The following is a 23,756-nucleotide window of genomic DNA, read 5'->3' as shown; positions in this document are numbered from 1 at the left end:
ATTTTCAATGACCAGTCATCTTAAACCAAACAATACTTTCAACTAACGTAAATAGTAGACATTCTACGAAAAAGTATAAGTAGGGAAAATTCAAGAAAAAAAGGTGTTGTGTGTGGGTCGATCCCAAGACTTCCACAATGTAATCCAAGCATTTCACTACTTGAGCTAGAGAAGAATTCTGTTTAAAAAGTGGAACTATGGATACATAATATAGACAAGTGCAATTTAACACATACGAGTCACATTAGGGTTGTGGGGGCACGCGCCCCCACGGGCCCCTATGTGGGCTCGCCCCTGACTGTCGGAGAAAGAAAAGGAAATTTGTATGGAAATTCTAAGCCCAGTCCACATATTTGATCCATGTGCAATTATGGGAGAAGAATTTCTTGTTTCAAATCATAAGATTCTCCCGCATCAATTTCTGCCTTCATGGGTTTCATCTCCTAGATTTCAGACAAACCCTAGAAACTCAATCACTGCCTCTACAAATCTTCGATCACCTTCAATGGTTGACACTGACAAAGCCAGTAACACCCTAACCATTATTGACAATGATACTAGAGACGGTGTTCTTCCTTCGAACAACGATCCTGGTAGTATAACAAGAGGAAGAGGAAGTACGTTTGCCGCTTTTGAAAATAATTTCGAAGTAGTTGCCGAATATGAAAATAATGATTCAATAAGGATTTTTACTTGTAGGTTAGATAACAATCCAACAAGGCTTGCTAAGTTAAGGCAAAAGAATGACTCGTTAAAAACTAAGCCTTTGAGAAAGATTAGCAAAAGGGAACATGGGAATGGTTTGAAGTTATCTACTACTTCGACCGTGATTAGGTCGGTTTCATCAGTCAGTATTGTCGTTAAGGATGAACTTGAAAAGGGGATTTTCTCTGATAATATTCAATCAACTGGAGCTAATAGTCAGGGTCGGCCCAAGTAGTTGGGAGGCCTAAAGTGGAGAAAGACTTGGGGCCCTTTACACTAGTTATAAAAAAAATGTTAATTTTTTACCGTAACAAATAAATTAGTACGAGAAGCATCATTAAAATCATAAACATGAACTATATGCTACATGAGAAGATCGAATCTATAAATTACCAATGTAACAAAAAAGTGTAGTTAAAATCGAATTTAGCAATTGCCAACTACCTATTAAATTACGACTATGAATACTAATTTAAATTACGACTATGAATACTAATTTATTGCATGGAAGAAAATAAGATATCAATAAATAAATTTAAAAACACACCTTGTAAGGAGTAAAGGAAGTCCCAAGATAATAGATTGGAATTTAGTAATTGTAGTTTGTTAAGACCTAATTTTAAAAATAATAAAATCAACACTTATTCATCAACTATACCATAGAAATTGATCTTTTAAAAGATATATAACATCAAATATAATGAACTATAAAAGTAGAATAAAAGAAGATTAAAATAAAAAATCATGAAGTTAGGGAGAAAAAGAGAGACTATTACATCTTTGTAAAGTTTATAGAGGGAACCAGTAGAGAATTGTCTTGGCACAACCGAGGAGATTGAGGGAGAGAGATGAAAAACAACAAAAATTTACAAAGAGAGCAAAATTTAGGAAAGAATAAGATAAATATTTTTTTAATTTGGACCCCAAGACTTAATTGTTACTACAACTTATCAGACTTCTTTGGGAACAGTTAGAGTGAGAAGGGATACTTGAGCCTACGCCGTTTAATGGTTTAACGAGCTCTTATTAGGTTTTTGTCTTTTTTTTTTCTAGGCACCTTTCTTGGGTAAATTCGAATTTTGGGCCCTTCCACAAGGTGAGGCCCAAAGCAGCCGCTTTGGGCCTGGGCTGCCCTGCTAATTGTACTAGGAAAGAAAGCTTGAAGAGAGAGGAAGAAGCAGGAAGACTCAAGTTTTTATGCTTTGCAAATACCCGAATTGATGAGCATATGATTTGGTTGACAGGATTGACATTTACCTTTTCAACGCAACTACCTAATATGCCAAAGGAACACATTGTTCGTCTTATAAAGGACAGAAGCCACAAATTTGTAATGATTAACAAGTATAGTGTCGTCGCTAGAAGCATCATGTATCGTCCCTGTCTCAGTAAAAAATTTGGGGAGATTGCGTTTTGTACGATTACAACAACTGAGCAAGTAAAAGGCTACGAAACGAGATTGATGAATCAATGGAAACAACATGCTAGTGACGTTGATGGGTTCACTCAGTTTCAAACTTATGCAGACAACAATGTTGTCAGCTATTTTGCTAAGCAGGGTTCATGAAGGAAATTTATTTAGAGAAAGATATCTAGCGAGGGATTATTAAAAACTATGCTGGAGGAATCCTTAGTGAATGCAAAATCGACCTTAAGCTTCCACACACGGATTTGCCAACTTTGGTTCGTCGACAGTGTGATGTATTAACTCGGTATTTCATAAGTTGACATATTATGATAAAATTATATTCTATAAACTTCATGAAGATGAACCTGGGAAGGTAGATTTTGAGTGTCATATCAACACTACAAGTTTCAACCTCGAAAACTTAATTGAAGTTGGTTACCTTTATACTTTGGCTCTTGATGACGAATTTTGGGAAGATGGCGAGATGAATGTTCTTACTTCACTAAAGTCAATTTTGCGAGAATCATTGGCATATGATGAAGGAGTTGAAGGAGATGTCCTTCGACCAAGGTGACAATGCGAACAATTTTTCGGATAGGATAATTGATGTGGAAGCTCATCAAGTCCGATTGATTTAGGGATCGTAGAGTTGTAGCTAGAGACCAACTACGATCGTCGAATTACGAAGTAATTCGCGACTAACTTCGATCGGATCCTACAACGGGTTACACATAAGAGTGACAAATTGATCTAGGATATGACTAGTGGGAGTGAGATATAATCATGGGAGTGTCCCATAAACATATCTCATAGGCCTAAAAAAGAATTAGGCAAAGATAGTACAAAAGGCCAAAAACAGGGTTTTTGGGCCTTAGCCGATTCGGGCACTTTTAGGGCTCGGATTGGGCTGATTTTTGGAGGGACGTTTCCTTATGTTATGAACATTAAATATGCCAATTTTGGCTTGTTTTGGACGTCATCTCCTTAGGGAATTGAGAAAATACCAATAGTTGCTATTTTCGACTATTTCCCTAAATCTTATTCTAAAGGGTGTTTTAGGAAACCTAAAAGGAGGTGGATTCTTATTAGGGTTCTATATAAACACTCTTAGGGCAGAGAATAAGGTGTGGAATTTCTCTCTAAGCTTTCTTACTCTACCACATCAAGTAGAGAGGAGAAAGTGAGCTAATTCCCATTACTATCTATCTAGTCAAAGAAGAAGGTGTTCTTCTTTCCAACCACCATTGGTGTGCTAGCTATACAACAAGGTGGGAGATCAAATTGATTGCTCGTGTCCCAAGTAGAGGAGCTACACTTGAAGCTCTTGGTCTTCTTCAATCAATTCAACTAGTTCGAGGGAAAAGCGATTAAGGTAATCTACTATCTCCATTAGATTAATTACTAGTTTTGCATGTGATCCTGGGGATACTAGTGTAGACATTAGATGTCTTATTTCCGCTATAAACACTAGTATAAGGGTATAAATCCCTACAGTGGCGTCAGAGCCTCTTGCAATGAACTAGTTTTTGCTAAGAATCGAACTAGTTCATATTAGATATGATTGATAGTTTGATAAATTAAGTTTATAAAAGTATTTTAAAAGTGTTTTAAAATTATTTAAACTCACAATTTGATATTATTGAATGGGATTCAATGAATTTCAAATTGAGAATCAAATTGATGATTAAAAGTGTTTTAAAAGACTCAATTTGATTGAATTTCAAAACTAATCTATGCTTGATTAAGTTGATAGTTATGTTTAAAAGGTTTTAAACATAAAATTTGATTAATTTTGAATTGGATTCAAAGATTTTTCAAATTGATTTCAAAATTGTTATTTGAAAAAGTTTCAAAAACCTAGATTTTGATCCAAAATTGGTTTGATTAAGAGTTGTTTTTAAGTTTTGGAAACTTTTGAAAAACAAAAATTTGGAATTTTAGAAGTGTTCTAAAAAAGAGTAGTTTTGAGTTTAGGAAACTCCCAAAACAAATTTGGAAAAATTTAAAAGTTTCTAAAAGTTTTGAAAAATTTTAGAAGTATTCTAAAAGGAATTTCAAAATTTTAAGAAAAGTTTTAAAATTGGAAAATAGCAACTTAGAGTTGCATAAGAAAAAAAAAAAAAAAAAAAGTGGAAACTTGAAGTTTTAGAAACTTCAAGGTTGCTGTCCTGGTCAGGCCAGGACGCGACCAGGACGCGTCTGGGACGCGACCAGGACGCGTCCAAGGCCGCGACCAGGACGCGTCCAAGGCCGCGACCAGGACGCGTCCCACTACTGTGGTCGCGTCTTCCAGACGCGACCAATAGCTATACCAGGACGCGTCTGGGACGCGTCCAGTAGCTACCACCAGACGCGTCTTGGAGACGCGTCTGAGGTTCTGGGTGTCTCGGACTAGGTCCGAGACACCTAGTGCTGGTCCGGTCCAGCACCAGACACGTCTAGGACGCGTCCTGGCTCCGGGCCAGGACGAGACCAGGCCTTGGTAGGCCTCGGCCAGGACATGCCGACCCTATGGGCCGTGCTATGTCCGGACCTTGTCCGAGCCCTTTTGTGGGCTTGGGCCGGGACTTGTCTAGGACTTGTCCCGGGCTTTTTCGAGGCTTTTCGGACCACGAAAAGGGACCATCATTCGAGTGGGAGTTTTTGCAAAATTTCTTCCGATTCCAACCAAATAATTTCAAAATCAATCCGGGCCATCCAGAAGGCCAAAACGGATTTCTCTTTAAATTGATTTATGAAATCATTAAGAATCGAACCAATATTTTTTTCTGAAATTGACCCGGGCTTTCTCGAGCCCAAAACGGAGTTTTTTTCTTAAAGATGATTTTAGAAATCATAAAAGATAAAATCGGAACGCACCATTAGTTGAATTCTTCGAATTTAGACTTAAGGTCCGTAATGTGACATGTGATGTCAACAAGAGTATCTCCCAAGATAATCATGCATATATAATTCTTAGCCTTGATATATTATATGATTGCATGTGATGTGAATGCGGGAAACTAGTATGGCCATAGATTTATATCTTTATTCTTGTTTTAAGCACGGATGGGTGCATGCTTTATAATTAATTTTAATTTCAAGTTTATACGATCTGCGAATCGTTAGAGTCTTGTAATTAGAGTTTAAGGGTCTATAAGTCCATTGAAGAAACTCGAGGATGAAATTCAAAGTCGAGTGGGAGAAATCAATGGAGGTTCAAAGATGGCGATCTAAGACGAACCAAAAGGCGAAACAAGAAGAAAACCAAAGGAGATTAGATCTTCTAGGTTAGGGGCCATACTAGGATCCATATCTGCTTGATTTACTTTCTCGCGCGCATTTACTTACTTTTTACGCTTTATGTCGTGGGTGTTAGTTAGGCTAAATAGTTCACTATAACAAACGCCAGACTAGCGTAAAAGTCCCCAAAACGTAATCTTGAGTAATCGCCTATCCAGATTAAGACACTCGTTGCGCCCTTGTTCGAGGAAGGTGGGTCGGCCTTCGCAGAGTACCTCCTCTACCTTGGGACAATGCGGGTAGGTCTATAGAAGAGGCCTACACGTCTAAATGGTTCTACTCAACGAGATCAGCAAGAGAGTCTTGGATACTCGAGGCAAAAGGATAGATTAGTCATTCATTAATGAAATCTATCAACCAAGAGTCATAAGGTATGATCAGTGAAGTAGTTTACTCACCCGGAACGACGGAGTCAAAGGGTAGGGCCTTCGTCCGCTTTACTCCGAAGAACTGGGGTCTTGGAATCACTTATTCAATCGGGGACGATTTTTATTGAATAATGTGGGAAAACTAAGTTTTTTCAAAAACGATAATGAGTTTTAAAACTTTGCCATTTCTTTATGTAGAATTAAGATGACACATGAAAACGGTTTCAACTTTGAAATCACACCTAAGGGAGGTGTTGATCCACTTCCTAGAATGGAAGAATAAATCCGAGAATAGTTCTCAGATTCAAAAGGAAAGCTTACTAGAATACCCAATCCCAATGTTGACTCATATCGAAGAAGGTCAAAAGCCATTTGCAAGCAATCTTATAACATTCTCTTTGGAAGAGTAATGGATGCTAGCATAACCATTAAGACAAACTGAGGAAGAATTTCCCACAGAAGTCATAAATGGAGAGGTACGAGACCTCCAAGGCAATCTGAAAGTCATCCTAACGGAAGACAACATAATACATCTATCACCCAATTCAATATCGATTGAACAAAGATAGATAAAACCTTAGATGAGTCACTCCGGTTGTTACGAACAAACTGAGCAGAACATACGGGAATATCCAGTCTAAGAAAGGTTCTTGAGATTTGGTACAAAGAATCTAAGAAAGAGCTCTTGAGATTCAAAAGGGCAAAAGGATCAGTCAAGTGAGACAAACATTTGATCAAAGAAAAGCAGCTACCGAGTACATGATCAAGAGTATTTCTCATTACTGTGAATGTTTCTAAACAATGGCTAGACCATTTAAAAAGAAAACTACCTTTAGCACCTGGAGGACAAAAGGAATGGAATTATGAATTCCGGTTCCGTATCCTTGTTAACAAAGTTAAAAACAAGTATCGTAAAATTCCTTCATCAGGTATTTAAGACCAGATGAGCGGCTCAGTGGGAGCTTAAGGGAATTACATACTTGACTAAAAGAAGTAAAGATCCAAGAGGGAGCAGAAGCAGTAATGCTAAGGATGCTGAAAGGGATCAAAGTCTTCTTTTAGACACTGATCTAGCTTAGAACTTAATAGTGATTATTTTGTTCTTCTAGAAACGTCTGATGTTTTAAACCAGTGGTGAAATTAACTGAAGGTTAACATTGATAATGGCTTAAATCAAAAGATTCAAACTCATTAAACTTCAGCATTGTCAATTAGGTCTTAAGGACTAAATTGACAAAGTCACCCTTTTCAAAAGGCATAGAGACTAGTAATCTATTAGGACTCATACAGTGTTATGCAGACCTATAAGTTTACTTGCAGAAGCTAACGAGAGCTACTCCAATATGTACGCTGATAACTTCATGAAGTATGGAAATGTACAAATCATAAAGTATAAGTCAGAATGTTTGAAAAGTTCAAACAAAGTACAAACCGAAGTAAAAGAATCATTTTGACAAGAGAGTTTAAGTCATCCGATTAGATTGGAGTGGTAAAAACTTGAGTCAAATTCTTGATAATCATCAAAGGAGTTGAGAAACCGTTTCCCAACTCGCTCCATGGAACACATCTGAGGGATGGTGGATTCAGTGGGAGCAATCGAACATTGCTATGCATAATTCGATCAAAGATGGGTTTAAGCCAGTCTTCCAAATATTTTTGGACATATTCTAGAAACGATTGTTTTCACACTTACCAAAGTCCGTCTAACAGCTAAGCTTGTAAAAGCATTACAAAAACTAGCTAATATCTGACGCAATTTCTTTTAGAAGAAATTTGGGCTTCTTCCACAATCAATCAAGAGAACAAAATGTTTGTTACTCATGATAGTATTCTTCTAGTAATTAGCACACCTAGTAGTCTGGGAGAAATGTACTAATTATTACAAGAATAAGTGGGAGAAAAGTACAAGTCGAATTAATTCGATCATCATGAAGAGTCATGAAGAACAATCATGAAACTTGTACAAGACGATTAAATTCGACCAAGAGCAACAAACTGCGGCTCCTCGGAAAAGGAAAGGTTAAAGATATGATCTTGTAAACCCACCGCACAAAAGCGAATGTCATTCGCAGGAGAACTCTCAAAGCGAGTGTCTCTAAAGGAATATCTCAAAGTAATTGAGAAAATTCCAAATTGTTGTTCCAAAGCCCTGAAAGGTCAAAATAAAATCTTAAAGACTCAGAAAATAAAGGTTATTTCTGAAGAGATAAAAGACCTGCGCAGAAACGGAAACTGACTCTAGATTTTGGCTAGAAGCCAAAATCATCGTGGAATCCATATCTCGTAAAGACATGAAGCTTGATAATTTAAGTCAACAGAAGACCTAAATTGGTTTTCCAAAGTAGAAAACTGAGAAGGATGGAAACATTCATGTTTCCCGAAACTAGACAAGAAGAATAAGATTCTTCCAATTAAGTTATGTCCATAGGCATGCTTCAGAAATCTATCGACGGATTAAAAGCACGCAAGAGTTAGAATCTTCGATTCAAAAAGGCAATCAAAGAAGTTTGATTCCTGAGGAATGAAGATAATCTTGAATCACGAGTTTCAAGAAGGTAAGTGGGAGAAACAAACCTTCCGGGTCCGTATGCAGAGTGCATACAAAAGATTGAGTACGACATAAGATGTTGTATAACAGTAACGAACTGACTCAATAAAGGACCACACACAAAAGGATAAAATGCCATTTTGGGCATCTGAAGATCTATAAGCATAGATCAAAAGGATGATAGGATTAGAGAGACTCAGTACGCTGAGATGCTTGAGATCCGAAACAGAAAATCTAAGACTCGGAAAGTCTAAAATAATTTCGACCCAAAACTCATGACTAAGAGCGTTGCTAAATCAGAGTTTGAAAAGACACCGATGTAGCAAACAAGCATGAGAGAGAGATTTATGTTCGAATACATAAAGTCAATCATATTGGATATGATTAGCATTTAAACATCCAAATTCGGATTTGAAAACCGAAACACTACTTAGAAACATCCTAGAAAGCTAAAGGATGAAGTAGTACAAAAATTGAACATGTCATGGTAGCAAACTTTCAGACATGGAAGGAAAGTAGGCTAAAAGTGTTAAAGCCGGAAACTGTTGCAAATACTACACAAAGAATTAAAAGCCTTAACTCTAGTAAAAGTTACTAGATATTATCAAGGTTGAAGTTAGCAATCTTCAAATTAATTGATAATAAGCAAAGTTTAAAACCGACTACCACGGTAGTCAAACTAAACTGTCACCTAAGACATAGTATGAGATTCATACACAGTCTAAGGCATGAGGTATAATTTTAAACCTCGACAAGTAAAATTGAGTGGGTAAAAGGAGTTTTACGGAAGAGGCTCAGATTTACAACTCTCGTTATCAGAAATAATAAGAGTTATTTCACCAGTCGTCTAAATTTGGTTTAGTATTTAAACGACAGTCCATTGATGATAAAACATTCCGAATAGGTTTGTCAGATACGTGATCTGATGAATGAAACCCTATTAAGTGAACTTGGAATATTTATTATCAAAAACCCTGGTCCAGGTCATTGCATGGACAACAATGACTCACGAAGACTAGCACGGGAGTCGATGGGATAGCGCAGTTTCATGGGCTATAGGGATAGTATATTCTATTCGACTACGTGGGTGTGTAAAAGGTTTATACACTGGATAACCCTCAAATGAGAAGTACATCACTCGTGATGAACGTCAATACTTCTCATAAAGACAATTGGAGAGATTCCTCAAAACATGAGTGCTCCACTCATCTTATGAAAGGAATGTCCGACTTTGGTTCCGTCAAACGCCGCGCCGTAAAAGGAGGTTATAAAGACGGATACTGGGAAGGACAGGATAGACATGAAGTTAAGTGGGAGCGCAAGAATGGATTGTGTCACCCTAATCACATTAGGTACAAAGTGTCTCAAGGCCACTTGATGAGTAGCAACTGAAAATGCGTGGCCGCGCTCAAACGGATTAAAAGTTAATCGTTTGTCTTTTACAGTTGTACTCGGATATCAAGAAAGTCTGAATGACGTGACGTATCAGATGGGATACTAAATTGACACGGGAATCGAGGCATTGCACTTGTTCTAAGTCCAAGTGGGAGTCTGAAGGAGTTGAAGGAGATGTCCTTCGACCAAGGTGACAATGCGAACAATTTGTCGGATAGGATAATTGATGTGGAAGATCATCAAGTCCGATTGATTTAGGGATCGTAGAGTTGTAGCTAGAGACCAACTACGATCGTCGAATTACGAAGTAATTCGCGGCTAACTTCGATCGGATCCTACAACGGGTTACACATAAGAGTGACAAATTGATCTAGGATATGACTAGTGGGAGTGAGATATAATCATGGGAGTGTCCCATAAACATATCTCATAGGCCTAAAAAGGAATTAGGCAAAGATAGTACAAAAGGGCCAAAAACAGGGTTTTTGGGCCTTAGCCGATTCGGGGACTTTTAGGGCTTGGATTGGGCTGATTTTTGGAGGGACGTTTCCTTATGTTATGAACATTAAATCTGCCAATTTTGGCTGGTTTTGGACGTCATATCCTTAGGGAATTGAGAAAATACCAATAGTTGCTATTTTCGACTATTTCCCTAAATCTTATTCTAAAGGGTGTTTTAGGAAACCTAAAAGGAGGTGGATTCTTATTAGGGTTCTATATAAACACTCTTAGGGCAGAGAATAAGGTGTGGAATTTCTCTCTAAGCTTTCTTACTCTACCACATCAAGTAGAGAGGAGAAAGTGAGCTAATTCCCATTACTATCTATCTAGTCAAAGAAGAAGGTGTTCTTCTTTCCAACCACCATTGGTGTGCTAGCTATACAACAAGGTGGGAGATCAAATTGATTGCTCGTGTCCCAAGTAGAGGAGCTACACTTGAAGCTCTTGGTCTTCTTCAATCAATTCAACTAGTTCGAGGGAAAAGCGATTAAGGTAATCTACTATCTCCATTAGATTAATTACTAGTTTTGCATGTGATCCTGGGGATACTAGTGTAGACATTAGATGTCTTATTTCCGCTATAAACACTAGTATAAGGGTATAAATCCCTACATATGAGACTGAGAATGAGGTTGGTGATTTCTTGCAAATTAGTATCCTTCACTTCCAACGCGAACTTCGTTCGAAGTGGGAGTTACGCAACGCCTTGGTGGAATTTATCTTATGCAGGTAAGTCAAACTTTTCTTAACCAAACAGTTCGGGACAAACCTCTTGAGAGAAGGGGAGGCTGATGCAGATCGTACTGGGCCTGACGACCAAGCCATTGGGCCTCACGGCGGAATAGGTAGAGGGCCTCACGACCGAGTCCATTAGGGTTAGGATTTGAGAGTTTCTATGTTTGGGTATTTCCTATTAAGTCTAGGATTAGAAGTTTCTATGTTTGAGTATCTTTGATATTTAGGAATCCTAGTTTGAGTCTATCTAGAAGTGTCTAAGTTTCTATAAAAGGAGGTCAGGTCTGTCTTTGTTTTTCAGATTTCAGAAATTATCAGTCAAGTTTATTATAGTTTATCGTATTTTCTCTTTTATTTGATCAAGTTTTAGTCTTTTTATTATCTTCCGCTGCGTTTACATCAGACCCCCACCACAAGAGCCCCAACCAAGGGTTTACCTTCAGTTCAAAGTTTAGCCATATTAAGTAAAGTTTCAGCACAACATAAACTAATATTGTGTTGTAGCTCAGTGGTGAAGTATAGTAGTTGTGTTCATCAGGTATCTAGCGCAACATTTTTTTTTACAAGTACCTCATGAGTCGCTTTTATCCCGCCCGACTAGTTTTTTATTTCCCAACAAAAAAAAACACTAGTTTTTTATTAAGATTTTCATATACCACAAATTAAGGATGGTGACACAAACATCCTCCTGTTTGTACATACCACGACGAAACGCAAATCTAAATTTTTGGTTTGAATGGTTGCAAACTATGTTTGCAAATTCAATAATATTTCAGTTGTTTGCGAACAATGGCTGCAAGTTAAGATCTTTTAAGCTTTTGCAAGCAATGTTGGCAAAGAATGTCCTAAATCAATTTAGAAACAACGAGCTTTCATTTTTTTTGTAATATGGAAAGTGGATGTAGTTGGAAAAAATATTAATAATTACTTGCATAAAAAGGTTTTTTTTATTTGATTTTTGTATACTTGAATCATTTGTGATTGCTTATAAATACGGATTTTTGAGCCAGGGGTCCAAAAAGTGGGGGGTAAAATGAAAAAAAATCCTAAGTTGCCTAAAAATGAGGTGCATGTCCTAATGTCAGGGAAAATATTTGTTTACCTTTTTTTTTTCTTCCTTTCTTGCCCCTCGACTTGACCCAGCCCTTCTCTCTCCCACGTTTTTTGAGGGATCATTAAATACCCGTCCCTATCTCACAGGCAATCACATCCTTCCTCCCTTCCATTTCGTGCCAACTGCTTCTTTCTTCTTTCCTTTTCTTTCTCTCTCTAAATTATCCTCCATTAATCCTGAGTTTCCCCCCCATTTTGCCAAATTTTGAGGCGAAATTTTTGGGATCCCGCTCTTTCTTTATTGATCAGTTTCAAAATCTTTGAAAAGTTTTCAAATTTCATCTTCCAACCTATTTATACCACCCACTGTCTTAATATCTTCCAACCAGAATCTGCTCTTATCTTCCAACCTTTTCAGGTAATGCCATTTGTTCAATGATAGACTTTAAGGAAGCTGAATATTCCATTTGTCTTCCAACCTATTTGTCTTCAATGATAGACTTTAAGGAAGCTGAATATTCCATTTGTTCTTTTAAGGGAAGATGATAATGCCTTTTGTAAATGAACAAGTACTCATCTAAATCTATGTTGAAACTTTGACATTCCAAAATGACAGACAAAGTGAAAGGTTTTTTTTAAAGTTTCTGTACATTATCTTTTCATACCTTCTTTATTTTTCTTTTCCTTACAGTATACAATGGATATTGAAGGAATGCTTTCTGGGGACATTGTTGCACGACGTCCTCTCTGGTGAAACAAACTTCAACTTAGTTGTAACAGTATACAATGGATATTGAATTTTGTTTTTTCTTTTCTTTAAATTATCGTTTCATACCTTCTTTATTTTCTCTCTCTATCCAGGTTGGAGCGTGATTTTTTCGGCTATACTTCATCTACTTCTGCTGCAACATCATCTGAAATGATGAACCACAATCACGTATCTAATAAGTAAGTTTGGAACTAATTTGAACTTTACTGTTTCGTTATTGTTTTACTTAAAATTATAATTTGGTGAGTACACATTTTAATTTACCGGAATCCAAACTCTGGTGAGTACATATTTTTATTTACCAGGAACAAAACTGTTTCCTTACCTAATAATAATTTACCTGTGCCATTTATATGAACCAGTAACAAATGTCTAATAAGTATGTGTGGAAGTCATTACATATTGTTGTTTGTTGTGTACTTATAACCATCTCTTACTTTATGGTAAATAAAAAAGTTTTCTGGTTCAGTATACATGAATACTTAAAATTTTGGTGAGTACATATTTATGTTTACCGTGAACAAGAATATGGTCAGTAAATATTTATGTTTACCGAAAACAAAACTGTTTCCTTACCTAAATTAAATTTTCTCCTGCCAATGATATGTTTTTCTTGTTCTGATTTATCCGAAAACAATTTTTTTCTGAGTAAAGAGTTTTGTTTTGTGCAGTCTCCCACGGGATTTTTCAAGAAATTCCTCTCTCTTGGTTGAGGATGCATGTACTGCCATTGTCAGGGCTGAACCTCTAAGGTCTGCTAGCTGGCCTGAGGTGTTTACACATTTGGGGCAGGAATTCCCTGGAGGCGCCAACGCCTTTCGAAATGCACTTGGACGATATTCAATAAAGCACGGGTATAATTTTAATTATTTGAAGAATGATCTTGATCGTATTACTTGCGTATGCAAATCCCCAAAATGTTCTTGGACCATTCACGCTGTGGCTCCTCTGAAGTCAAGGTCAATGTTTGTTCTAAAAGCTTACAACCCTGTGCACACATGTCAAGATTTTATAATGTCAGAGAATAAGCCAAGATTATCAACCAAAACTGTTAGCTTATTAATAGTCGATGACATTAGGGAGAATCCGACCAAAAGTACTAAAGACATTGTAAGATCTTTCAAGAAAGAATATGGAATTCAACTCAGCTACTACTATTCATATAAGGCTCGAAACAGGAGTATTTCTTTGGCCTATGGGGAGGAAGCCGATTCTTATGCCAAACTCAACTGGTATGTTGATGCCCTATCACGTTCTAACCCTAATAGTGTAATTAATCTTCAAGTTGATAAAGATTCCCACCGTTTTGTTCGAATATTTATTTCTCTTAGAGCATGCATCCAAGGTTTCAAGCACTGTCGCCCATTGATATTTGTTGATGGTACTTTTGCGAAAACGAAATACAATGGGTGCATTCTTGCAGCTGTAGCGAAGAATGGCAATGATGGGAAGTATTTTACCAATATTTTCCGTCCGGTACACAATTTTATTTACTGGTTTTTTTTATTTCCTAACCTAAAGATTTAGGCTGAAATATTAATTAATTTCCTGTTCTTCCTACTGCCATATGTACTTTGCAGGTTTTTTTGTTCTCGCCTATGCTGTCGTTGATGTAGAAAATGATCAAAACTGGACCTGGTTTTTTTGTAACTAGGCGAAAATGGTTGATATTAGTGAGTCTTTGACTTTTATGTCGGACAGGCACAATGGTATTATAAATGCAGTTTGGAACATTTTCCCAACCGCGCACCATTCATTCTGCGTTTGGCATCTAAGAAACAATTTGAATGTACGTGTAAAGAATGGTGCGAAGAAGTCGGACTATTTCCAATCCCTCATGTTTAAGGCGGCTAGAGCCCTTACTATATCTGATTTTCAGAAGTACACTTCTGAACTCGTAGTCATGGGTGGCAATGCCGTGGATGCATTTCTTCACTCTGTAAATCCGGAACATTGGGCTGATGTTTTCTTTCCAGGAAAAAGGTACGGTTTAATATGTTCTTCGCTCTCGGAATCCTTCAATTCGTGGATAAGGGATGAGAGAGTTCTTCCAATAACCGTAATGCTAGATATGTTGAGGATAAAAATTATGAACATGATGAATGCCAGAAGAACTGAGTCGGCAACTTGGGACTCTTTCTTGTGCCCTAAGGTCAACGAAAAAATGCAGTCTAGATTCAACGTTGCCTGTAGCTGGAAGTGCATACAATCAGGTAAATTTGTGTATGAAGTAATGTCCATGCCGAGTCACTCTGTAGACCTTGGGGCTCTTACATGCACATGTTGTAAGTGGCAAGTCCAAGGTATCCCTTGTGAGCATGCCATATTGTGTATTAAAGTGCATGGAGGTGATTCATCATCCTTTTTTGATCCCGCTGTTACAACGGATGCAAACTGTAAGACTTATAGTCATTCCATAAACCCTGTCCCATCTTTCGATCAACCAACAACGTTTGAGGAAGCCAGCAAGATACTTCCTCCTTTAACCAAGAAACGTCCGGGCAGACCACGTTCTGTAAGAATTGAAAGTTCTGGAAACTTTAGAAAGAGGCAGCGGATATGCGGTAGGTGTAAAAAGCTCTCTTATCACAACCGTGCTTCGTGCAACGAAGCGATTTAGTGATTGAAATCGTTTTTATATCAGCAGCAAAAACTAGGGGCACTCTACAACTTTGAAAAGCATTTACAGTGTTGGGAGCTTTTCAAATTTTTGAAGAGAGTTATATTTTAGCCTTGTGCTGCTTTGATATTTTTTGTATCTTTTGTCGAACTTAATGTATTTGTGTTTAAAGTCAATGTATTATCTTATATTTTGTTAGTGTGTATTGTGCTTGAACATAATGCATTATATGAAACTTTTAGTTTTGTCCAGTACATTTTTCTATTTACCAGAAAGTTTAAGTTTTGTCCAGTAATTTTTTTTATTTACCGGAAAGTTTAAGTTTTTCCAGTGTTCAGAATATATTTTTTCAAAGTCAAGTCAAGTACATATTTTTATTTACCGAAAATTATTTTATGTTTTGAGAATATATTATCTTGAAGGGATTTTTTCTAAGTTTTGTCTAGAACATTTTTTTATTTACCGGAAATTATTTTGTTTCCCGGGTTTTTTTGGGACAAAATTTCTAAGTTTTGTCCAGTACATGTGGATTTTCCGTAAAATTTCTAAGTTTTTTTGGGAAAAATTTCTAAGTTTTTGGGAAAAACAATCTTCTGCCCAAGCTTCGGCATGTTATGTTTTGAGTAAAAATATGTACTGAATATATTTTTACTCAAAAATATATTCAGTACAATTTGTTCTAAGTTGTGTCTAGTAAATTTTTTTATTTACCAGAAATAATTTGTTTTCCCGGGATTTTTTCGGAAAAATTTCTAAGTTTGGTCGAGTACATATTTTTATTTACCGGAAAGTTAAATATTTCCCGGATTTTAGAATATTTTTTCCTAAGTTATATCAAGTACATATTTTTGTTTACCGGAAATTCTTTGTTTTCCCGGCATATTTTAGGAAAATTAACAAGTTTTTTCCAGTGAAAACATATTTTTTTCCAGTACTTAGTAAAACTTAAAAATTTTCACAATAACAAAACTTTCCAAGTTTTTTCCAGTACTTAGTAACAGTTAAAAAACACAAACATAATTTTCACATAAACAAATATTTATGACCCTTCATTTATCATCCTTCTCCATACCTCCTTTGATTCCTCCAAAATTTTGAAAGTTACTTCTACCCTCTTTCTTCTTTCTTTGTCTGCATAAGTTTCCAGCTGCGTGCAGGACCCCGGGAAATTGGACTGGTTGCTTATGTTGAAGATATCCTCCAACTGGAGCATTACATAGAGTCCACAGTCTGGACTGTTTGATTCAAAAATAAAATGTGAGTTTAAAGAAACTTAATAACTACTAAAGTAAGGAATCTAATTTTAGACTCACCTATCCCCTTGCTGAGGGCAGTCAACCTCCTTTACATAGGATATCTTTTTCGTCATCCTTTCTTTAGCGTATTGCCCACTTCGTTTGCGTGTGCACTTCATCTTTATCAATGTTTCTGCCAGCTGCGATGCAAATTTCTTTGCATTATTGTTGCATTGGTTAGCCAGGTTAGTGTCACGCTGCAAAGAGTTGTAGTGTTTCCACTCATTTTCTTCGAATTCATAGACAAGCAGAGTCCAATGATGACCCTCGAATGAGTCATCTGTGTACGGCGTATTCAGTGGCGCACACAAAGTTGTAGTATGATCTTTGATGTATTGCGCTTCCAGCCGCTGATTTAAATTTGCCTCTATACTTGCCTGACTCCGCTCTTGTTTGATCAAGGTCTGCAAATTGTTATATATTTTAGACTACTATTTACTCAACACCATTTAAAAATGAATTATATGTTTGACAAGGAAACTTACAAAAAGCAATGAAGATAGGAAAATAACTTCTTTGTTCACGTCTCTGGCGTCCTGTGCCAGGTGGTCCTCAAACCAGTCTATGATTTGCGAGTCACATCCCCGATTCATCATAAGTTTATCCAAATCTTTCGCTTTCAGGCAATGTTCTTTGTCCTTGTTCCACACTTCGAGGCTGTACATAGAATTCAATCCAGCCACGCAATTACTTTCCAGAAAGATATAAATTTTCTACACAATTTGTTTACAATACATTTTTTTGTTTACCAGACATTTAATTATTTACCAGTTACTGAGTTATTTACCTTGTCCACCCGTATGTCATGAATTCTAGCATTAGTGATTTCTCTTTCTCTTGGACGTAGGGCCATAATCCTCCCTTTCTCCAGTTACTTATTGGTTCTTTCACTTGTTTCTTCATTGTTATCGACTCTATATCAATCACAGAGAATTTAATTGCAGCTGCTCCTTTGGATGTTTGTTTTCGTGTTCTGGGATTATCCTTTACCCTTTTGATAAGAGATGTTGGTATAGTAATTGACCCTTTATGTGTCTTCGATACTACTCGTTTTGGGGGGCTGACGTGTGGTGATGTAATTTTTCTACTTGTTCCAACATGATCCAAGTTTTTGGATACTTCTTCCACCGATGCTCTCCCCATTTCTGCAATATCGGAGAAATTCTCTTCAGCTGTTTTACAAACCTCATCTCCCTTCTTCACCATGTCCGGCTGTGGTGGTGGAGTCCATACAACAATTTGCGTCCCAAAGTTAAGATCAAAACTTGGGAATTCATAGGTATCATCCTTCATACTCTCTGTCAAATAATGTATATTCAGAAAAATAATTTTTTAACAAACTCGGAAACTTTAATTATTTCACCACATAATTTGCCAACATTACCTCTCTTGTAAGGCTTCTCTTTTTCATAAGTATCATCCACCCACCCTGGCTCCTCACTTGACAAATTGATTCGAACCTCATCCTCATCATCCATCTCAGCATCGCCTTCATCATTCAGCTTGCCTTTCTTTTCTTCCTCTCCCTCATCGCCTTCATCATTTAGCATGCTTATTATACTTTCTCAGAAAAAAAATAAAACTAGAAAAGAATAATATTTACTGAGAATATAAAATAAAATAGAAACTATTTCATTACCATCTTCATTGCCATCGCTATCATCTTCGTCACTGTCTTTAAGTTGATACTTATTACTCCGATCATTTTTCTTGTCCTTCCTTTCATCTTTCTCCTCTTTCTCATTTTCCTCTTTGCCACTTCCATCCTCGCTTCCATCTTTCTCCTTTTCATCTTCGTCACTGTCATCATCTTGTTCCTCATTATCATCTTTCTCGTCATCTTTCTCATCATCTTCCTCATCATCTTTTTCTCTACCCTCATCATCACTTTCTTCTCCATCATCATCTTCTTCTCCCTTTTCATCATCTTTTTCTACACCCTTTTCCCCCTCATCTTTCTTGTCTTTCTCTTTCTCATCTTTCTTGTCTTTCTCTTTCTCCCCTGTCTTCCCTTTCTCCTCTATCTTCTGTTTCTCTTCTTTCTCTTTCTCCCCATCTTTTGGATCTTCCATCTTACTTTTTCCCTTACGCCTCTGTGCGTGTAGCTCCTCCACATTATCCGCAACCTTGATCAGGCCATCTTCTCCTCTAACCTGTTCTTCTACAGGAACTAAAAAGGTTTGAAAGAGTGCCTCATATGCTTTGTAAGAATCATCCCTATCCATGCACGCTTCTCGCAGTTTTTCTTTAAGTTCAGCATTTTCCTTTTGTAGCTGTTCAATTCTTAGAAGCAATTCATCTACCACTTCTGTGTTCTTTGGGGCTGACAGCAACTCTTTTTCTTGATCAGTTGGTGGGTACACAAATGATTCACTGACCTGATTTAATGTACAATAAACCAAATTATTTACCAGGAACTAAACATTTACTAGGAAATAATTTTATTTACCAAGAACAAAACAATTTAATGGTTCATTTTCTATTTCCCAGAACAAAACAGTTCCCCATTAACACTGATCAAATGTATACCTGTTCTGCAGTAAGATTTGCAAGCTTCTGGTCAAATGTATCATCTATATTGATCAAAGACCACCTCACGATCCTAGGCACCTCATCCCTAAACCTCTCTTCTCGATCAAAACATGTAGTATGCTCACAAAACCACAGCTATAAAAAACATAGAGTATGAGACACATGAAGTTAAGTTTGAATTTAAATGATAAAAAACATACTCACAGGAAGTAATACAAGGCACCCTGAAGATTTCAGTGGGTCGTTGGGGTACTTATTGATATGATCAATTAGGAATGAGTGGACTGCTGTTGGCCAACACAAAGTTTGAATTGATTCCATTGTATGCAAGTTGAAGAGAATACGCATTGGAACCTTGTAACCTGTTAGCGGAGCAAATAAAACACTTGCAGAAATATACATGATGATCAGCCTGATCACATCCATGTCATCTACCTCTCCGTTGACAGCAATTCTCAGTGCATTGGATATTTGTATGCATGATATCATTCCAGGGATTTCACCGAAGTACTTCATACAAAAATCTATTTCAGGCTGCTTTACTGATCTATTTTTAGGGAAGACTTCCCTCACCTCTCTTGACAATGGCATACCTAGAATTAAGGCCACATCTTCAGGTTTCAGTTGCATTTCTTTCCCCGCCAACGTAAACCCTTCTGTCGAACTAGAATAGAGGCAGAGAATTTCAAAGATAGCCTTGTTGGGTTTGTTTATGTTATCCCAATCTATTTTGTCCTCAACAAAAGCCATCACCAAATTTTTAAATGGAGTAGCGGCTAACAACTCTTTCTGTTTAGTCGACATCTTTGGATATGTGTTCTTCATTTGTCTCCACGTATTTCGAAGGGCATACTTGTAAGCCTTCGGCACCAGTGATGCAAGGTTGGGTGGTCTATTTTTCCGTTCACCCGTTGAGTTTCCAACTTCTGTTTTTGTTTTCTTTCCTTTCTTTTTTTTGCTGCTTTCTTCTCTCTCTGGTGCAGCTTTTCTCATGCCTTTCCTTTCTCTCTCTGCATTGTCTTTTACTTCAATGCTCTCAGTACTTTCTACCTGTAAAAAATTTAACAACCAGGAAAGACTGTTGTGTCACACATTACAACAAACACTTGAAATGCATTGTCATCTTTACCAGGAACCCAAAAACATTTTCAAGGAACAAAACATTTACAATGGATATTGACCGTATACAAAATGATTTACCAGGAATAAAACAATTTACTGAACAAAACATTATTCCCATGAAGAAATCCATATCACTTGGAACAAAATAATTCCAGTACAATAAAATATTTTCAAGGAACAAAACATTTTACAGTAAACAAAATTATTTACCAGGAATAAAACAATTTACAGTACAAAATATTATTCCCATGAACACTAGACAAATCCAAATCACAGTAAAACAAAATATTTTCAAGAATAAAAAACATTTACCAGAATTTCATTTATTTACCAGGAATATTTTCAACAACAAAAATTTTTTTACCAGAATAAAAAACATTTACCAGAACATTTTCAAGAACAAATGATTTTTTTTTTCAGTTTCATACCTTCTTCTTTCTTGGACTAGTTATTCTAGCCAGAATTTCTGCTATAGGTCTTTCCTTTACTGATATCTCTCTACTGGAAGTTGGTTCTATGATAGTCACACCCTTTGATTTCTTGTTTGTATCTTTACTTTTCACCATATCTGCGTCAAAGAAATGAAAGATTATACACAAATTTTATGGTTTCTAAAAACTTTTAGGGTTTCTAAAATCTTCTAGGGTTTCAAACAAACAATAAGAGATCATTTCTATAAACTTTAATGGTTTCTAAAATCTTGCGTCCAAAAAGAAAGATTAATCACCATATCTGCGTCAGAAAGTTAAGGTTTTCACAAATTTTAGGGTTTCAAAAAACTTTTATCAAAGAAACTTTTATCAAACAAGTTTAGGGGGATGAGATAGAATTAAAACCTACTTGAATCCCTTCACAAACTTGTAGATTCTTTCTCCAAACAGACTTGAATCCCTTCCTTTTCTTCAAAAAAACTTGTTTGCCTTCAGAAGTAAAAGTTGAAGGAGGAAGATGCAGGAGGAAGATGAAGGATGAAGACAAAGTTGGAGAAAGAAATTTCTTGAGAAGGAGCAAAGTTACCTGGGAAGAGGGACTCGGCGTGGGAAGAAGTTAATGTGGAAGTGACCGTTTGCAGGAAACGTCACTTCCGTCCCTCGAATCAGTCAGAAATCGCGCCAAAAAATTCGCCAAATCCCGGTTAATTTTCAATGGCACGGGGCGTAAATTCGATGAACTTGGGGGCTGTTTCCGTCATTTTAAGTCCCGGACTGACATTTTGGACCTCTCGTTTATTTATGGGCAACCGTGGACGCCCAGCCCATTTTGGGCCTCCTTTTGGACGTCCAGCCCAATCCCCCTAAAAATACCCCTATATTTGACATAAGGTCTTCAAATTCTCAGCCACAACCCTGTCTATCACATTTGATCAATTAATGTTAGAGACATCAATGAGAATTGTGAGTTCTGCGACTATGCTTGTACCAATTGGTGTAAAGTCTCCACCAGTCTCTTAGATTTCTCTCTCTAGGATTTCTTGGACGAGTGAGACGGCAGAAACGATAAAGATTTTTTGTCTTCAAACGTCTGTTAAAGAAAATATTTTATCAATAGTTGGACTGCTGACCTAATATATTTATAAAACCGTACAGTGTTCCTTTCGAAGTGAAGAAGGAAAAACCACAATTACCTCGATATTCCCTTCAGTTGATTACGACATTGAATTACTGGTTAATTTTTTGTTTAATTTTGGTGAAAGATAGGTAGAGCAAAAGGTTCATCTAGAGAAGATTTTTTATGCATCGATATTTGGTTTCTTCCATATCAGAAGTTTTTAATGGTCGTTGATATTACCTTAGGCTCCACCGCAATATTCGTTAAAAAAACTCTGAACTCGTTGTGGTTACATTTTCTTTCTATGCCATGACCTCTAAATCCATTGTGATCTTACCTCGAAGATGGGTCTAGAGATTTTTAAAATCAATGATAATTCCTTTTTCAGTATTTTTTTCAGAGTATTACCAACACAGGTGATCCAGAGTCAGTGGTACATGTTGATGTCGAAATTTGGCCTTCCGTCAAATCAACAAGAAACGAGGACTTGATGCATGACAGCGTCCGTTATGATATAATATTCCGTCTCGTTTGAATGAGATGCTCCCTGCTCCAGCTCCTTGCTCCTCCTCTCCTCTCCTTGCTCCTCGCTCCTTAGAAACTTGGGGGAAAAACCTGCAAAGGGTTCCGAAACCGCTCTTTCCTTGTGGACGACTCAGTATTGTATGGGATCCCAGCGACCTCTTTTATCTTCTTATAATTGTCTTCCTTTCTGATGAAATGCTGGACTTTTCTGGTCGGGTTCATGATCGGAAATCTCTCGTACAATATCATCTTGCCTGAGGCGCCTCTTGAGAGCGACGAAAGCAATTTTCTGGTCGGGGCCAGGAACCTGCACCATAAGGTTCCGAAACCGTTGTCAGTAATCTTCTAAGGACTCGTTTTTCTTTTGGGCGATGTTGAAGAGGTTGTCCGTCTTTCTTCTGATTGAGCGGTTACCTCGGAAAGCGTTGCAGAAGGCCTCTGCTAGTTCCTCAAAAGAACCTATTGAGCCGGCTTCCAAGGCCTGGTACCACGCCTGAGCTGGCCCCTTTAGAATCGTAGCAAAAACCAAACACCATACGTTTCGATCGGTCGTCCTAAGGTTCATTATCGAGACGTAATTATTAAGGAATACTTCCGGATCCTCCACCCCGTGGTAATGCTCGAGAATAAGACATTTGATGTTTTTGGGCTTCTCTGCTTCCAGTATTTTTGCTCTGACGGGTGGGAGGTTTATGACTGCTCTTGTTGAGGCCTCTCTTTTCTCGCATATCTTAGTTAACTCTCCTACTTGATGCACGAGGATGTCACTAATGGCTGGGTCGTTAATGCACCCTGGCCCAATGCCCATCGGTTTGGGGATGTAGGGTCGGTTGGGATTTAACATACCTGCTGCATCTAGCTCACTTTCTAAGTTCAACTGGTCGAGGGCACTAACATGCCTTGCTTCCGGCCCTGGTGGGAAAACATCGACAGGTGTGGAAAAAGGTTTGCGAGCTCGAGTCTTTATGCTATCTAGCTTTTCTTTCATGGTCGACTCCTTCTGCGCTAGCCCCACTTTTTCTTCAAGTTTGCGGAGGTTCTCTAGAAGCTCGTGCATCTTATATTCTCTTTGCTGGTGGTCAGCCCGGGGCTGCTCGATTTCAGCCAAGAGTTCTTCCAACAAGGGAAGCCTAGCCTAGGATCCTCGGGGGGTATGGTCCTCTGAAGACATGATTTTTGGAAAAGGTAAAAGTGGTTTAGTTTGTAAACCAAGTAAGGAATCGGGTTACCGAATCGATAGTGTCGCTAGAGTTTGCCCTCCTTCTAGTGTCAATTGTTGATGTCGAAATTTGGCCTTCCGTCAAATCAAAAAGAAACCGGGACTTGATGCATGACAGCGTCCGTTATGAT

General features: G+C 37.5%; 3 protein-coding genes, 2 long non-coding RNA genes and 1 pseudogene across 5 annotated transcripts; 3 read left to right on the top strand and 3 right to left on the bottom strand.

The window, feature by feature from the left end:
* Positions 1-370: 370 nt before the first annotated feature.
* LOC147567541 (histone acetyltransferase GCN5 pseudogene) lies at positions 371-2,433 on the top strand (annotated as a pseudogene).
* Positions 2,434-12,684: 10,251 nt separating this feature from the next.
* Positions 12,685-13,786, top strand: LOC147567540 (uncharacterized). The gene is made up of 3 exons (XR_015237758.1): positions 12,685-12,745; positions 12,857-12,943; positions 13,436-13,786. It is a non-coding gene; the product is annotated as an uncharacterized LOC147567540 (long non-coding RNA).
* Positions 13,787-14,424: 638 nt separating this feature from the next.
* LOC147567539 (uncharacterized) lies at positions 14,425-15,384 on the top strand. Its single transcript, XM_086657434.1, has one exon. The coding sequence runs from the start codon at positions 14,425-14,427 to the stop codon at positions 15,382-15,384; it is 960 nt and encodes a 319-aa protein (XP_086513560.1).
* Positions 15,385-16,384: 1,000 nt separating this feature from the next.
* On the bottom strand, positions 16,385-17,885 carry LOC147567538 (uncharacterized). Its single transcript, XM_086657433.1, has 4 exons — positions 17,467-17,885; positions 17,165-17,336; positions 16,698-17,083; positions 16,385-16,619 (listed from the first exon to the last, which is right to left on the bottom strand). Exons 1-4 carry the CDS (start codon positions 17,883-17,885, stop codon positions 16,424-16,426), a joined length of 1,173 nt encoding a protein of 390 aa, XP_086513559.1. The 3' UTR covers positions 16,385-16,423.
* A 110-nt stretch (positions 17,886-17,995) lies between these two features.
* Positions 17,996-20,015, bottom strand: LOC147567537 (uncharacterized). Its single transcript, XM_086657432.1, has 4 exons — positions 19,416-20,015; positions 19,209-19,346; positions 18,319-19,057; positions 17,996-18,213 (listed from the first exon to the last, which is right to left on the bottom strand). Exons 1-4 carry the CDS (start codon positions 20,013-20,015, stop codon positions 17,996-17,998), a joined length of 1,695 nt encoding a protein of 564 aa, XP_086513558.1.
* A 775-nt stretch (positions 20,016-20,790) lies between these two features.
* On the bottom strand, positions 20,791-21,625 carry LOC147567536 (uncharacterized). Its single transcript, XR_015237755.1, has 3 exons — positions 21,351-21,625; positions 21,174-21,228; positions 20,791-20,901 (listed from the first exon to the last, which is right to left on the bottom strand). It is a non-coding gene; the product is annotated as an uncharacterized LOC147567536 (long non-coding RNA).
* Positions 21,626-23,756: the final 2,131 nt, after the last annotated feature.

This window comes from Eschscholzia californica, unplaced genomic scaffold, assembly GCF_041429995.1.
Source record: "Eschscholzia californica isolate CP2 unplaced genomic scaffold, dmEscCali1.0.p SCAF_1, whole genome shotgun sequence".
In the NCBI taxonomy this organism is placed as follows: domain Eukaryota; kingdom Viridiplantae; phylum Streptophyta; class Magnoliopsida; order Ranunculales; family Papaveraceae; genus Eschscholzia; species Eschscholzia californica.
Note: the sequence above shows the minus strand (reverse complement) of the source record. Positions and strands in the feature narration are given on the sequence as shown.

Excerpts from the sequence above, each read along its gene's own strand:
- LOC147567539 (XM_086657434.1), top strand. The coding sequence starts at position 14,425 with ATGGTTGATATTAGTGAGTCTTTGACTTTTATGTCGGACAGGCACAAT.
- LOC147567538 (XM_086657433.1), bottom strand. The coding sequence starts at position 17,885 with ATGGTGAAGAAGGGAGATGAGGTTTGTAAAACAGCTGAAGAGAATTTC. Across the intron at positions 17,337-17,466 it reads ATGACATACGGGTGGACAAG|CCTCGAAGTGTGGAACAAGG; the intron begins GTAAATAACTCA and ends TTCTATGTACAG. Across the intron at positions 16,620-16,697 it reads TGCCCTCAGCAAGGGGATAG|TCCAGACTGTGGACTCTATG; the intron begins GTGAGTCTAAAA and ends TGAATCAAACAG.
- LOC147567537 (XM_086657432.1), bottom strand. The coding sequence starts at position 20,015 with ATGTCGACTAAACAGAAAGAGTTGTTAGCCGCTACTCCATTTAAAAAT. Across the intron at positions 19,347-19,415 it reads GGTGCCTTGTATTACTTCCT|CTGTGGTTTTGTGAGCATAC; the intron begins GTGAGTATGTTT and ends TGTTTTTTATAG. Across the intron at positions 19,058-19,208 it reads CAAATCTTACTGCAGAACAG|GTCAGTGAATCATTTGTGTA; the intron begins GTATACATTTGA and ends ACATTAAATCAG.